This window comes from Cheilinus undulatus, linkage group 8 (genome assembly GCF_018320785.1).
Source record: "Cheilinus undulatus linkage group 8, ASM1832078v1, whole genome shotgun sequence".
NCBI lineage: Eukaryota > Metazoa > Chordata > Actinopteri > Labriformes > Labridae > Cheilinus > Cheilinus undulatus.
This window is the reverse complement of record NC_054872.1, coordinates 51,855,160-51,869,680: the sequence shown is the minus strand read 5'-3', so window position 1 is coordinate 51,869,680 and position 14,521 is coordinate 51,855,160. Positions and strand designations below refer to the sequence as shown.

The 14,521-nt window shown below is 37.2% G+C and overlaps 1 protein-coding gene across 4 annotated transcripts in view; it reads right to left on the bottom strand.

The window, feature by feature from the left end:
• The window catches only part of LOC121513345 (CREB-regulated transcription coactivator 2), a 67,580-nt gene extending 62,412 nt beyond the window's left edge, over positions 1 to 5,168 (bottom strand). Inside the window, exon 1 of one of the 4 annotated variants that reach the window (XM_041793039.1) lies at positions 4,833 to 5,168. In XM_041793039.1, the coding sequence (XP_041648973.1) occupies positions 4,833 to 5,003 (171 nt within the window). In that variant the 5' untranslated portion in view covers positions 5,004 to 5,168. The remainder of the gene's footprint in view (positions 1 to 4,832) is intronic. The other 3 variants (XM_041793035.1, XM_041793037.1, XM_041793036.1) reach the window with 3 other exon arrangements.
• Positions 5,169 to 14,521: the final 9,353 nt, after the last annotated feature.

Genomic DNA, 14,521 nt, shown 5'->3' with positions numbered 1-14,521 from the left:
CCCCAGCCTCCTCCTTTATAGACTAAAGCTCCACCTCCTCCACCCCAGCCTCCTCCTTTATAGCTTAAAGCTTGTTGCACCTTCATATTCAGATTTTGCCACTATGGATTCATTGCTTCTGAATAATTTCATTGTTTTCAGTGCACATTATCATAAATGCATCTAACCATACGGGGGTTTCTAGCTACGCGCTCCCTGGAAAGTCAAAGCAGCTGCTTGACTAAATGTAAACTGCTGGTCTACTTCATGTTAGTGGCACTTTCTCATGGGTTAAGTCTTCCCAGTGCTACTGTAATAATTAGCCTTACAAATTATCTAGTAGGTCATATGGCGCCAAAGAGGCAGGAGTATGCTGAGTCAGCTGTTATTTTAGTTCAAAGGACTGAGAATAAAAATATTAATACTGCTTCAAAAAGCTTGATATGTTCATTTTTAGGATCATTCAGATTAACAGAGGGTGCCACGAAGAACCTGTCAGATTATGCTGATTTTTAGATTTTTTTTTTTTTTTTACCTGAGCAACCAATCGATCAATCAGTGTGTGGTTGACTACAGCCCTACTCTGTAAGCCCGGATGCGCTGAATTTACCTTAAAAATTTGAGAAAACCAGTTGCCCTAAAAAAATTTAAGTAACATATAATGAAAACTTGAGTGAATTTAACTTAAGTTTTTGAGTACAACAAAATAAATGCTGCATTGATTTAACTTAAAATTTCTTGCAAAGTCAACTGATTTGCATAACTATTAAAACTTAATATTTTAACTCCATTGCACTAAATTACAAGTTGATTTAATTGATTTTTAACTGATTACTTAAAATGTCAGATAGTACTCTCTGTTAAAGTTTTTAATGTTATTATTTCACCTAAGCTGGACTAACTGTGCCACCACTTTAAACAATGGCTGTTAGTGACCCACTGAGCCAGTGGTTGATATTAATGTCAGTGTGCCATCCAACATTCGCAGACATTAAAACATTAACATCACCACCTGTGTAACCGAGACAGCAACTTCACTCATGGTGCGTTTTATTTATTTATTTTATTTAACCTTTATTTAACCAGGAGAAAGCCTCTTTGAGATTAAAAATCTCTCTTTCAAAAGTGTTCAGACCAAACATGAAGGTGCATAAAGGTTTAGTGCCCAACGGCATTCTGGGAAAACTGCAGATTTGTCATAACTCAAATAATTTAAGTAATAACAAAAATACTTACACTGTTTGAGTACCGTTTTAGTTCTAAAACTAAAATGAGTTCTATCAGCTCATAAAAAAAGAGTTGAAATTGTTGTGTTGGATTTTGAAGTAAACACAACTTAATTTACCCCCTTTTTACTTAATTTGTTTAAACCAAGTACACTAAAGTAAACTGAGCTTTAGCTGTTACGGCCAAGAAGTACAAGTCACTTGTTTAAAAGAAGTATTTAGAACAGGTTACAAAAAACTGAGTTAATTCAACTCAGTGTTTCTGAGTTGCATTTTACAGTGTATAAATTATTTGTCTGTACAGAAAGCAACATAGATAGATGTCAGGGCTGAGGGAACGTCATACCGTTCAAAAAACACATTCAACCAGGCTACTCTTCACTTTTAATTTCATTTATTTAAAGATGATGTTTGAATACAACTCCAGACATAAAACTAACACTGTATGAAGTCTTGACCAATCAATTCAGGCAATTTTACACTCCCCAGACTGGTGTAGGTGCCAGTCAATATATTTGTGTCAAAGACTAAAACTAAGGATATTTTGTCTCCATTTTTATTTTATTTTATTTAGTTTTGTAAGCACCCTATACAGTTTTAGTGTTTTTGGTAAAGCTTAGTTTTGATTTAGTTTCAGTTAACCAAAATGATTTTTGAATTTTAGTTTTAGTTATTTAGTTAGTTTTAGTTAACTATAATAACCTTGGCAATAAGGCCTGCTACAATTTACAAACCACAGAAGTTACAATATTTACTTGACCTGAAATTTGTGTTAAAATACCAGGTTAGAAATTTTTTAATGTTATACTTCACATATCATGAAATCATGCCAGTGCCATATTTTTAGAATACTGTACAAAAAAATCTAGGCTATTTCTTCATTTTTGTGTTTTCTTATTAAATATGAGAATTAGGTCTATATTAAAAAAAAATCATTCCTTTTTATACAACAGTTCATATCCAGTTTGCAAAATCATCAGAATAAGATATTTTTTCACAATCTGACATTGTGTTGGTCATGATATATAATGAATTATTGCCTGTTTTTGTTGGAAAATGCATGAGATGAGGAGCTTAAGAAATAATCGCATATTAAATCACAATATTGGGTAAAAAAAAAAAAAATCACAATTAGATTATTTTCCCAAATCGTTCAGCCCTAGTATGAACTGATGTACTGAAGGAATTATGATTTCGTGTCTCACATTTTTAAGAAACACACACACACACACACAAAAACGAACAAAGAAAGTAGGATTTTCTGTAAACTTTTCTAAAAAATGACACTTGAATGTTCTCGTGATGTGTAGAGCATAACACTTCTGCTGCTAAACATTTTTATTAAACTGGTATTTTCACACACATTTCAGGTTAAAGAACTATTACACCTTCTATGGTTTAAAAATTGCAGTACTGCGATTTAATCTCAGTTTTTATTAACTGCCCAGCCCTAACTGGAATGACTGTAAATGCCATCCTTAGTGGAAACAAACCAACGCATCTGTGTGTAGAGGTCGCTTATTAATAGCAAGAAAAATACTTTCACATATCTGTTTTAGGAGACAGGAGTGTGAAGAATGCACAAATACACCAGCTACACATAAACACCAACACATCACTGGTGTATTTGAACATTTCAGACTCAGTGTAGGAGTTTGCTTGTCATTTTTGATCATTAAAGGCAGTAAATTCATCAATACTTGTGCAGAGGACTTATTTTATTGTCACAATCATTTGTTTTTAACTGCTATGGTGTCAAAGTTTAAATTCAGGTATCATGACAACCCGACTACATAATAAGAGCGATAAAAGATCAAATATTGTGATAAAACAGCTGAGCTTTAGATTGAAGATGACAGATTTCCTCCTCATAGAGTCCAGATTTATAAATATATCCCTTCAAGGTCTGGCTCAAGGAGAGGGACTCCTGTCCTCACTTCGCCTTTAACAAGGAAACTGGAGCAACAGTAGCTGCTTTAAATGGCTAACATTCATTCAGTAAAGTAAAAGACTGTCTAATTAAATACATATGTATGTATGTTTATGGCTGCAGACTTCACTGACAGCTGGAGGAGCTAACAGCAGACAGCTACAAACTAACACATCCTGATGAAGCTAACAATGCTAACACTTAGCATTTCAGCCAGCGTAAACACTCATAATCCACAAAATATCAACATTTACACTGACTACCTGACTGCTATGTGTTTTTATACACTTTAAATTAACGAATATTAAGCACTATTATTGACAAACTTGCACGAAACCCGCCATGTTAAACCCCATCCAAATAAAAACACAAAATAAACACTCATTCCAAATACGAGCACCCAATAACTTTCAACATATTCGTCATTTTAATGTCGTTTTTAGCTATATCAAACAGTTATTATTTCAAAAATAATGCTAAATTAGTTCATTAGGAGCAGCAAAGTCAGTTGGCTTTCGTGTGAGGTCCGTGATAATCTTATGACAGTTAGCGGTGATTGATACGTAACTGACAACGCCAAGTGTCTTAAAATGAATGGATGATACACAAAAAGGGAAAGTCTGCCCGTAAATGATCGAAAATGTTGTTTAATACTCTTAAAATGTACGTTAGAGTTGATTACGTCTAACTAAAGGGCCAAATATTAAAGAGGAGATCGGCGGGACGCTCTCTCCGAACGCGTCCGGTGTTGTGGTTCAAATGGTGACCGTGTTAACTAGTGACTTAAAGCCGAGTGCGTCGGTGGTTGTCGTAGTTACAAGCTTCAAACGACGGAAAAATGCCTTATTTCGACTTTAAACTATACATGCATATCTATAACAAATATTTATGTTGTATATGAATTCAATTAAATTATATAGTTCAACTAGAATTATTTATTATTTACTGTAATACTTTCGATATTAATATATATAGAATTTCTGTTCTTGTAACTGCAATTTTCATTTTTTTTTTACTTTTTAAAATGCTTAAATTTGTATTCCGTTAAGAAGCAATTTAAATGTACACCAATTTAAAGGTAGATTAATTTCAAAGAAAATTTTCACTGTTTTAAAAAGTGAAAAGTCATTTTACTACCGAATTATCCTTTTAAAATTATATTTCTATTCCGCCATTTTAACATTTCATTTTATTATTTGATCGTCCATTACTTATAATGTTGTTTCATTTATTCTATTTTATAATTTAATAAATTAAATTATTTGTATTTAATATATTAAGTACATTAATTCTTTTCACCGAAAATTTCCCCCGAGCCATTTCCGATTCTTTGACTACAGATTAGTCACAAGGTAACACGGTAGCTCCCTACACCATAACACCGCGCTAACAGGTTGACAGCGACGTTAACGTAACATAGTAAACAAGCCAAGTTAGCTTTGGTTGCTAATGCTAACTACGCTAACGACGTATCGGAAATGGACAACCAGAAGTAACAACAACTTCAGCACACATTAAACGTCACTAAAACACCGCAGACGTTCTCGTGTTGTGCTATTTTTCACTCTGAGTACTCAAATGCTGAGCAGAGCTCCACGTAGAGGCGGCAGTTATCGTCCTCTCGGAGCCTGACAAGCCCAGCGAAGGCCTCTCTTCCTCCGGGCAGCTCTCCTCCTCCTCCTCCGTCTCACACTCACCCTGGTCGAGGTGATGTCCATCATAACCTCCTGGAAAGCGGCCGTCTCCTCGGCCTGTCGCTGGGTGTGCAGCGCTATCTTCTCGCTGAACTTTCTGGGGTTGGAAGCCCCGGACCCGGAGCCCGAGGTGGGTCCAGGTCCGGGTCCACAGCCGCCTGTACCCGCAGACATCTTCACCGAGCGGACCGACGGGACGACCTGACGTAGTGGAACGATTTCAGCAGAGAGAGGCGGGAAAATGAAGACGTCTCACTCTGACGGAGATTCCACAAGCAGAAAATGTCAGCGAGAGTGCGCTGTTGTTCTAGCGCTAAGGGAGCACAGAAAGGTCTCCATGTTGGCGCTATTCAGCAGCACACAAACAGGAATTGTGTCAGCAATTGGTTAAGCGATGGATGGATGGAGCCGGCTGGGTCCTCGATGCTTTCTTTCTGATAGTGACGAAAGAAAATGTAAGCCCTAGTGCCTCAAATCAGCAAACACAGCGACATCTAGTGGCTGGTGAAAGTAACAACAGCCATCAAATGCCCAGTAGACCCCAAAATGTGTGCAAATAGTTTCAACTTGAAGTGTGGACACAGACACTTTCTTATTCTTCTTATCAGTGGCGTGCACAGACTTTTTCAAGGGCAGGGGCGAAAAGAAAGAAAACGGCACATACAGCACGTTCTCGCCACTGAAGAGGGCACTAAGTTTGGTGTGTTTTCGAGGGCATTTTAGACATGTTTATATGTTCTACAAATGGCACGTTATATAGCCTTAAAACAGACTAACTAGACAGACTACTCAAGTTAGTCCGTAGTTAGGATCAGCATCCACAAGAACTGTGTAGATTCAACGTTGGACTGTGAAGAACACACAGAAATAAATAAATAAATACATTTTCAATTAACATTTTCAATGAAGTAGATGCCATTTCCTGTATTCTAGTGCATTTTAACACCATATTAGCACCAGAAAATCCAAACTGGTTCTGTTAGATATAGTTCTGGTTCATTATAGATCAAAAAAGGGCCCAACATAAAAGTCAGTGCAACAGTAATGTTTCATAGTTTCTTGGTCCTAATGGTCTTCTGGAGTTTAATGTGTTTTCTTCACCCAAGAGGGCAGTTTAGTGTGTTTTAACCAGCCAAGATAGCAATTAAATAAGTGTTTTTTTTTCCACCCAAGAGGGTCAGTTAAGCATGTTTTGGCAATGAGGAGGCTCCAAAGAAGGCACTTTAGCGTGTTTTTCCTCCCAAGTGGAAACTTTGGCACAATTTGTCACTCGAAAGGGCACTTTAGAGTGTGTTTTGGCTCTCTAGGGCACTTTAACGTGTTTTTCTGCCAAGAGGACATTTTAGCATGCATTGTTGTTCTTGAGGGGACTTTAGCACATATTTTGGCTCCCAAGAGGGCATTTTAGCACACATTGTCACTATGGAGGACACTAAAGCATGTATTTTAGCTCCCAATAGGGCACTTTAGCACGCATTTTGTCTCCCAAGAGGGCACTTTAGCATGCAGTGTCGCTATCGAGGGCACTTTACCATGCAGTTTGGCCCCCAAGAGGGCACTTTAGGGGGGATTTTGGCTCCCAAGAGGGCACTTTAGCACACATTGTCACTATCGAGGGCAATTTAGCATGCGTTTTGGCTCTCGAGAGCACTTTAGCATGTATAATCGCTATTGAGGGCACTTAAGCACTAATTTGGCTCCCAATAGGACACTTTAGCATGTATTTTGGCTCCCTATAGGGCTATTTAGCATGCATTGTGGCTATGGAGGGCACTTTAGCACGTGTTTTGGCTCTCAAGAGGGCACTTTAGCATGCATTATCGCTACTGAGGGCACTTAAGCACTAATTTGGCTCCCAATAGGACACTTTAGCGTGTATTTTGGCTCCCTATAGGGCTATTTAGCATGCATTGTGGCTATGGAGGGCACTTTAGCACGTGTTTTGGCTCTCAAGAGGGCACTTTAACATGCATTGTCGCTATCGAGAGCACTTTAGCACTAATTTGGCTCCCAATAGGGCACTTTAGCATGTATTTTGTCTCCCAAGAGGGCACTTTAGCACGTGTTTTGGCTCTCAAGAGGGCACTTTAGCATGCATTATCGCTACTGAGGGCACTTAAGCACTAATTTGGCTCCCAATAGGGCACTTTAGCATGTATTTTGTCTCCCAAGAGGGCACTTTAACACATGTTTTGCACCACTGCCTCAGAACATGAAAAAACAATTACAAGTTCTTCATGCAATACTGAAAATTTCTAACACAAAAACACTTCCAACAAAGCTCTCAGAATACACAAAGATCTCTCAAATTTTCCATAGAAATTCTTGAAAATTTCCAAACTATAATCCCAAAGTTATCAATGAAAATTCCTGAAAATCTGATAGCAATTTCTCCCAGTATTTCCAATGAAAACTTAAACTTCAATGGACAGTGCAATTTTCTCAACAATTCTAGTGTTAGACATTAATAGTAATGTAATTTTGTCTATAATGTCCTCATACGTGTACGCAGGGTCTTTGGAGGTTAAACATTAACATTGTCTTTAGGAGGTTGGAAAGGATAAAATCACTGTTTTCTGTTTTATTTTTTTCACTTTTTACACTGTCCCAACTTTTTTTGTGATTGGTTTTGTAATGGTTTTTAGTAAATTTAGTTTACTGAATGGTCCTACCTTTATTTATAAGTTATTTTATCTGCTTTTAAGACTATTCTGGCCTTATCTGTACTACTCTACATGTGAAAATGGAAACAATAAATAATTAAAATAAAAATGAACAAACGTAACACAAAATAGAATAAAATTGACTCAAATATGTGAATCATGACAACAAAGTAAAGTAATCAGATATTATTTTTAGACATGAGGGCCTTATCAGTGTGAAAATAGTAACTGTAATGACAGGAAAAGGAAAAACCGTTTCCTTCTTTCATCTTACATTTTATCACAGTGTAATTTGCTTCCAATTTTTGCAGCATGGTTGCCACGGTAACGGCGAATGCGTGCATGTCAGTGGATGTGTGCGAGGTCAAATAAGAACAAGGCTGAGGTGTGAACGCCCACTTTCTCACACAGAGGGAGGATCAGTTAACGAGGAGGCGTGAAAGGAGTGAGTCATCCTGTCAAACAGACAAGCTTTGATTTATAGGAGAGAAGGCTACAGCGCGCCCTCTGCTGGCAGATTTCAGCCAGAGCAAAAACCACAGAGGGTAACTTCTTCTGGAGTTTATTTAACTAGAATTAAATGTTTTATAAATGAAAAAGGAGGCTTAACCACCTCCAGGCTTCTGCTCACATCATAACAATTAAATAAAATTAGAATAAATAAAAAAAGAGGACGAAATGAATCAGTTTAGGAGAATATTTTTTCATTACCCAGGTTAAGAGCAGAGGGTGGAGAATAAAAACTGCAAGAACCTCCAAGACAAAATAAAATATATGGCAATGATTAAACAGGTCATTTTGGTATTTAATTAAATAAATTTGACATCTAGTGATTTAATGCATATTTACTTTACTACTAAACTACAACACTAGTTCCAAAAAAGTTGGGTCGCTGCGTGAAATGTAAATAAAAACAGAAATCAATGATTGTCAAATCTCATATACACATATTTTATTCACAATGGGGCACAAACAACATATTAGATGTTGAAACTGAGGCATTTTACCATTTTATTCAAAATATCAGATCATTTTGAATTTGATGGCAGCAACATGTCAAAAAAAGTCGGGACGAGGCGACACAAAAGGCTAGAAAAGTAAGTGGTACTAGTGAAAAACGGCAAGAGGAGCATTTTTCCCTCTACTTTTAACAACAGTCTAAACATCTGGGAAGTGAGGAGACCAGTTCCTGGAACCCTGGGAGAGGAATGTTGTCCCATTCTTGTCTGATGTAGGATTCTAGCTGCTCAACAGTCCTGGGTCTTCTCTGCTGGATTTCTCCTTCTCTGATGCTCCAAATGTTTTCTGTTGGTGAAAGGTCTGGACTGCAGGCAGACCAGTTCAGGATCCGGACTCTTCTCCTGTGAAGCCATGCTGTTGTGATGGATGTGGTATGTGGTTTAGCATGGTCTTGCTGACATAGTCAAGGCTTTCCCTGACAGAGACGTTGTCTGGATGGAAGCATATGTTTCCTCCATATCTCCAGAATACTGTTTCTTCATCCTTAACTGGGAGTGGATATTCGTACAAAAAATTGAAGAAAATCCATTAAAGCATTCTGGAGACATCACAAGACAGGGGTACACATGGGCCCATGGGAAGCCTGCAATGAAAAGTGTGATTTGATTTATTATTTTCTGAGTAATTAATGGAATTATTAAATCAAAAGTGACTAAAGCAGTGATCCTCAACGCCCATTCAAGCTGTCTTGTGCAATCAAATGCCATTTATTTCCCGTTTTGCCACTCTTTGATGATTTTTGCCCAGTTCAGTCACTTTTCATTCATTTTTTTGTGCCATGTTTTTACCACTTTCTGCCCATTTTTCCCACCTTTGTTCTGATTTTTGCCCAGTTTAGTCACTTTTCATTCATTATTGCCACATTTTTGCCACTTTGGGACCATTTTTTCCACCTTCAACTATTTTTTTTGGTCACTTCCCACCCATTTTTGCCACTGTCTGCTCTTCTTTCCCATTTTTCTTTCAGTGTTTGCCCCTTTAAGGTCTTGTGCAATTAAATGCCACTTATTTCCCATTTTGCCACTCTGATGATTTTTGCCCAGTTTAGTCACTTTTCACTCATTTTTTTGCCACTTTTTGCCCATTTTTGCCACCTTTAACTCATTTTTTTTGGTCACTTTCCATCCATTGTTGCCACTTTCTGCCCTTTTTTGCCAATTTACTCCCAGTGTTTGCCGCTTTTAGCCCATTTTTGCCTATTAAAGCTGCCTTTTGCAATTAAATGCCACTTTTTGCCCATTTTTGCAACCTTATTTCTGATTTTTGCCCAGTTTAGCCACTTTTTCTCCCAGTGTTTGCCGCTATTTGACCATTTTTGCCACCTTTAACCTATCTTAATCGCCACTTTTCACCTGTTAGATTGTGGCTCTTGTAAATGCATTTTTCAACAGTTTGGCTCTTTGGTTGAGAAACACTGGACTAAATGAATCAGTCAACAGACTGAAATCTACATAAAATAGAGTAAAATATAAAACTGCTCCTCCCTTAAAAATGTCCAAATGGTATAGTCCAGCGCTGTGAAATAATGCACATAAATTTAATTCAACCATAGCAAAAATGTTGCTCAAATGGGGAAACTATGTTTTTAAAAATTTACATTAAAATGCAGAGATATTTGTAAAAAAGACTCAACATTTGTTGTTTGTCTCACCGGTTAAGGGGGGCCCTGTGTAAATTATTTCTGGGGGCCCAAAATCCCTAGCTACGCCCCTGCATGGGCCCCATGACTGTGACCTTTCACCTACAAAATTCAATCAGTTCATCCTTGGATCAGGATGAATATTTGTGCAAAGTCTGAAAGCATTCTTTAGATATTTCACTCACAAAATTGCCGTTGCCATTGGATGGACATCCTGTAAACCCAACACTCCTGACTGAGGCGTATAATGTGTTTAATCTCATTTACCTTAGTCTGCATGATGAAATATAAGGACACTACACACATTCTCTGCCTTTACAGATGAACCAACAGAGCAGCATTACTCAACCCTGCTCTACCAAAGATCCAAATAACTTTGCAAGATCCACAATCTAAGTGGGGAAAAGTGGCAAAAACAGCTTTAAGTAAATAAGTTAAATGTGGCAAAAATGGTCTAAGAGCAGCAAAAGCGGGTGAATAGGGGTGAAAATGGGAAGAAAAAGTGGAAAAAGAGTCAGTAAGTAGCAGAAAATGGGTGAGAAGTTACACAAAAATGAGTTACAGGTGGTAAAAAATGGTCCAAAAGTGATAAAAATAAGGCAAAAAAATGAGTGAAAATTGACTAAAATGGGCAAAATGCAGTCAAGACTGGCAAAAACAGGTAAAAATTAGTAAACTAGTAGTATTAATGGCAGAAGGCAGCTTAAATGGACAAAAAGTTGGAAAAAAAAAGGGGGAAAAAGAGCAAAAATCGGGCAAACGGGCAAAATAGGAAACAAGCAGTATTTAATTGTAAAAGGCAGCTTAAATGGACAAATATGGTGAAAAGGGCAAAAATTGGATAAAAGTGGCTAAAAGAAGTGGCAAAAATGGGCAAAAAAGTAGAAAACTAGTAGTATCTAATGGCAAAAGGCAGATTAAATGGGTGAAAAGTGGCAAAAAATGGGGAAAAAGGGCAAAAATGGCTAAAAGGCAAAAATGGGGAAAAAAGGAAACAAGCAGTATTTATTGGCAAAATGCAGCTTAACAGGGGGAAAAGTGGCAAAAAAGGTGAAAAGTGGGGAAAAAGTGGCTAAAAAAAGGCAAAAATGGGGAGAAAATAGGAAACTAGCAGTATTTAATGGCAGAAAGCAGCTTAAAAGGGCGAAAAGATGCAAAAAAATAAAAAATAGGGAAAAGGCAAAAATTAGATAAAAGTGGCTAAAAGAAGTGGCAAAAATGGGAAAAAAGTAGAAAACTGGTAGTATTTAATGGCAAAAGGCAGCTTAAATGGGCAAAAAGAGGCAAAAATGGGGAAAAGGGGCAAAAATGGGGCAAAAATGGGCAAAATAGGAAACAAGCTGTATTTAATTGTAAAAGGCAGCTTAAATGGACAAAATGTGGTGAAAAGGGCAAATATTAGATAAAAGAAGCTAAAAGAAAAAGCAAAAATGGGAAAAAAATAGGAAACTTGCAGTATTTAACAGCAGAAAGCAGCTTAAATTGGTGAAAGTGGCAAAAAATGGGGAATAAGGGGCAAAAATGGGAAAAAAGTGGCACAAAATGGGGAAAAGTGGCAAAAATGGGCAAAAAGTGGGAAAAAAGTGGTATTTAACAACAAAAGGTAACTTAAATGGATGAAAAGTGGCAAAAAATGGTAAAAAGGGGCAAAAAAGGTTTCCTGGGGGAATAATATTTAAAACTAAGACATAAAAGAGCCACAAATAATCACAAAAGAGCCACATGTTGAGTATCACTGCAATGGATGTTGTAGAGATGTAACTCTGCAGGAAAGTGTAAAAAACAAAAGCTGAAATCAGGATTCAAAACCCTGGAAAACTAGAACAAAACTCTGACTTCAAGCCCCTGAAAAAAGACAAAAAGGCGGCACTAAGGATTGTAAAACTTCCTCATATTTAATTCTGCTTTTTTACATCACAGATGAAAATATTTACCACTTGAAGAAACTGCAGTACTTTGGATCAGACTCTGCAGTCAGAATTACAGAAATACAAATGTGTCATTTTTCTGATTTTAGCACATTTCTGCTCTTTTTCAGTTAAAACAAAGAAGTGGAGAATAAATCTGTGTTTATCTCTCAGAGCACATCTCTCTCTCTCTCTGCTCGGACGCTGCAGTGTAGTAAATTCCTCCCAATGAACGACAACAAGCGGCTCTTTGTGTTTGTGCAGCGCCGCGTTCCTCTGCAGCGTCACAATAAAAGGCTTCTTTTCTTCTGAAGTGAGAGGAGGGAAATTTGGAGTTTGTCCCGTTGAACAAAGCATTTCCTGTTTTTCTGCAGGAGAAAAAAAAAAGTAAAATCACACATTCTCCACCCGTGTCACGATGAAGTTCAGAACCTGGGAGTCAAAGTTTGGTGGCAGAGAGAGGACTGATGGTGCAGGTTTTTAAGAATAAGAGCTCTGTGGTCATATCTGAGAGGGCTTTGGGGCTTTAGCATCATAATAAATGCTTAAGTCATCTCTGATGTGTGTGTGCGAAAACAAAGATGATCCATGACCAAACAGATCTGGGTTAGAGCATGGCTGACTACATAAAAATAAATACATAAAAATAAAAAAGCTGCTCATCAAATGTGCAAATTTACTTCTTTTCCCTAATTTGCATCAAAACAAATTCTTATTTTTGGCTCTTTTGGACTACCTGACTTTAAAAAAATGACATTTTGAAGCTTCACAAAGAACACAAACATGACGTTAGTCTGTTATTTCTACCAGATGAATATTAATAAATATCTCTGCCATGGGTGCAGCACAGGGGGGGACAGGGTGCTGATAACCTGGGTCCACAGTAAGGAGGGGCCCCTGTGTAGCCTACAATGAAAACTGGGATTTTATTTATTTTTTCTTAGCCCTCGTGCCCCCTTTAAATTTACCACCCTCTGAACACCTCCGAGGCAAAAATGTACATGTACAAAAAAACTGCTATTAAATCAGCATACATCAATATTTTTTTCTACCTTTTTTTTCATAAATCTCTCAAACAACTTCAGACCTGCTCAAAACTACCAAATATTAAATGATTTTCAAGATTTTAACCCTTTAAATGCCAGTTTGATTATTTGAAATATTTTATTTTTTACTAAAAACATAAAAAGTGAATTATTTTCCATATAATAAATAGTAGAAAGATGGGGCTTTGGGGTGATAAGAGTCTTGGATGGGTCAAAGATTAGCTACAAAATTGATTTGATTGCATTAATATTTTTTACATAATGTCAGAAATACCCTCTGGACACCTTTGGGGCAAAAATGCCCCCATGACTTCCATTAAAACCAGGTTTTTTAATCTCACTGTCACTGCAGTATAAAATCATGCATTCTTTAGTGTCAGCATTTCAATGTGAAGAAGTCTAGTGAAATATGACATTTTTACCATATTCAACCAGATTCAACCATTTACTCATCGTAGGACCATGCACCACATTCTTGTATTTTTGCCCTTTATATTATGGAGAGTTTTGTCTAAGTTTAAAAGGGTTAAAATTCTGAAAATTATTGAATGTTTGGTAGTTTTGAGCAGGTCTGAAATTGTCAAAGAGATTTATGAAAAAAGAGTGGAAAAAAATATTGGTGTATGCTGATTTAATGGCAGTTTTTTTTGAACATGTACATTTTTGCCTCGAAGGTGTCCAGACAGTACAAAATTCATTGAGTATGAACGACATTTAAGAGTAAAACATTTTGGATTTCAAAAATTTCACCAGAAAGGAAAGTTTCTGTAAAAATTCATGCCACAAGCTGTAAAACTGACAAAAGGATCACAAATTAAAAAAAAAAAAAAAGTTGAGAAAAATGGCCAAAAATGCACGAGGAGGGCACAAGGGTTAGTTACTATTGTCGTTATTGACTCAAAAATAACTAAATTAACTGGCCAACAGACTGAAATTTGTATGAAACAGAATAAAATAAAATTCTGGGGGCCCCTGCCCAAAAATTATACCACACATTCTCCATCTGTGTCACGATGAAGTTTAGAACCTGGGAATCAAAGTTTGCTAGGCTAGCTGGTTAAGGGGGGCCTTGTGTAATATTCTTTCTGGGGGTCCTAAATCCCTAGCTGCGCCCCTGATCTCTGCATGAGACAATGGACAAACATAAGAATGAAAAAAAGGTTAATTATTAGTAATGAGGACTGTTAAAAGTCTTGTTTCATGATCATCTTTTCCACTGTTGACTGAAGTCTTTCACATTATGACAGAAAATTTACTTAAATAACAGAAACGTTTTGGTACCAAAAGTTTGCAAATGCTTCTGTGCATCTTAGGACGGCTCTTCATGAGCGTCCTGAGCCTGGATCCCGGCAGTCTTGACCCCAAAGTCCGCTAACAGTGTGGACACAAGCGTGCCGTGCTTGTTCACCATGCTCGA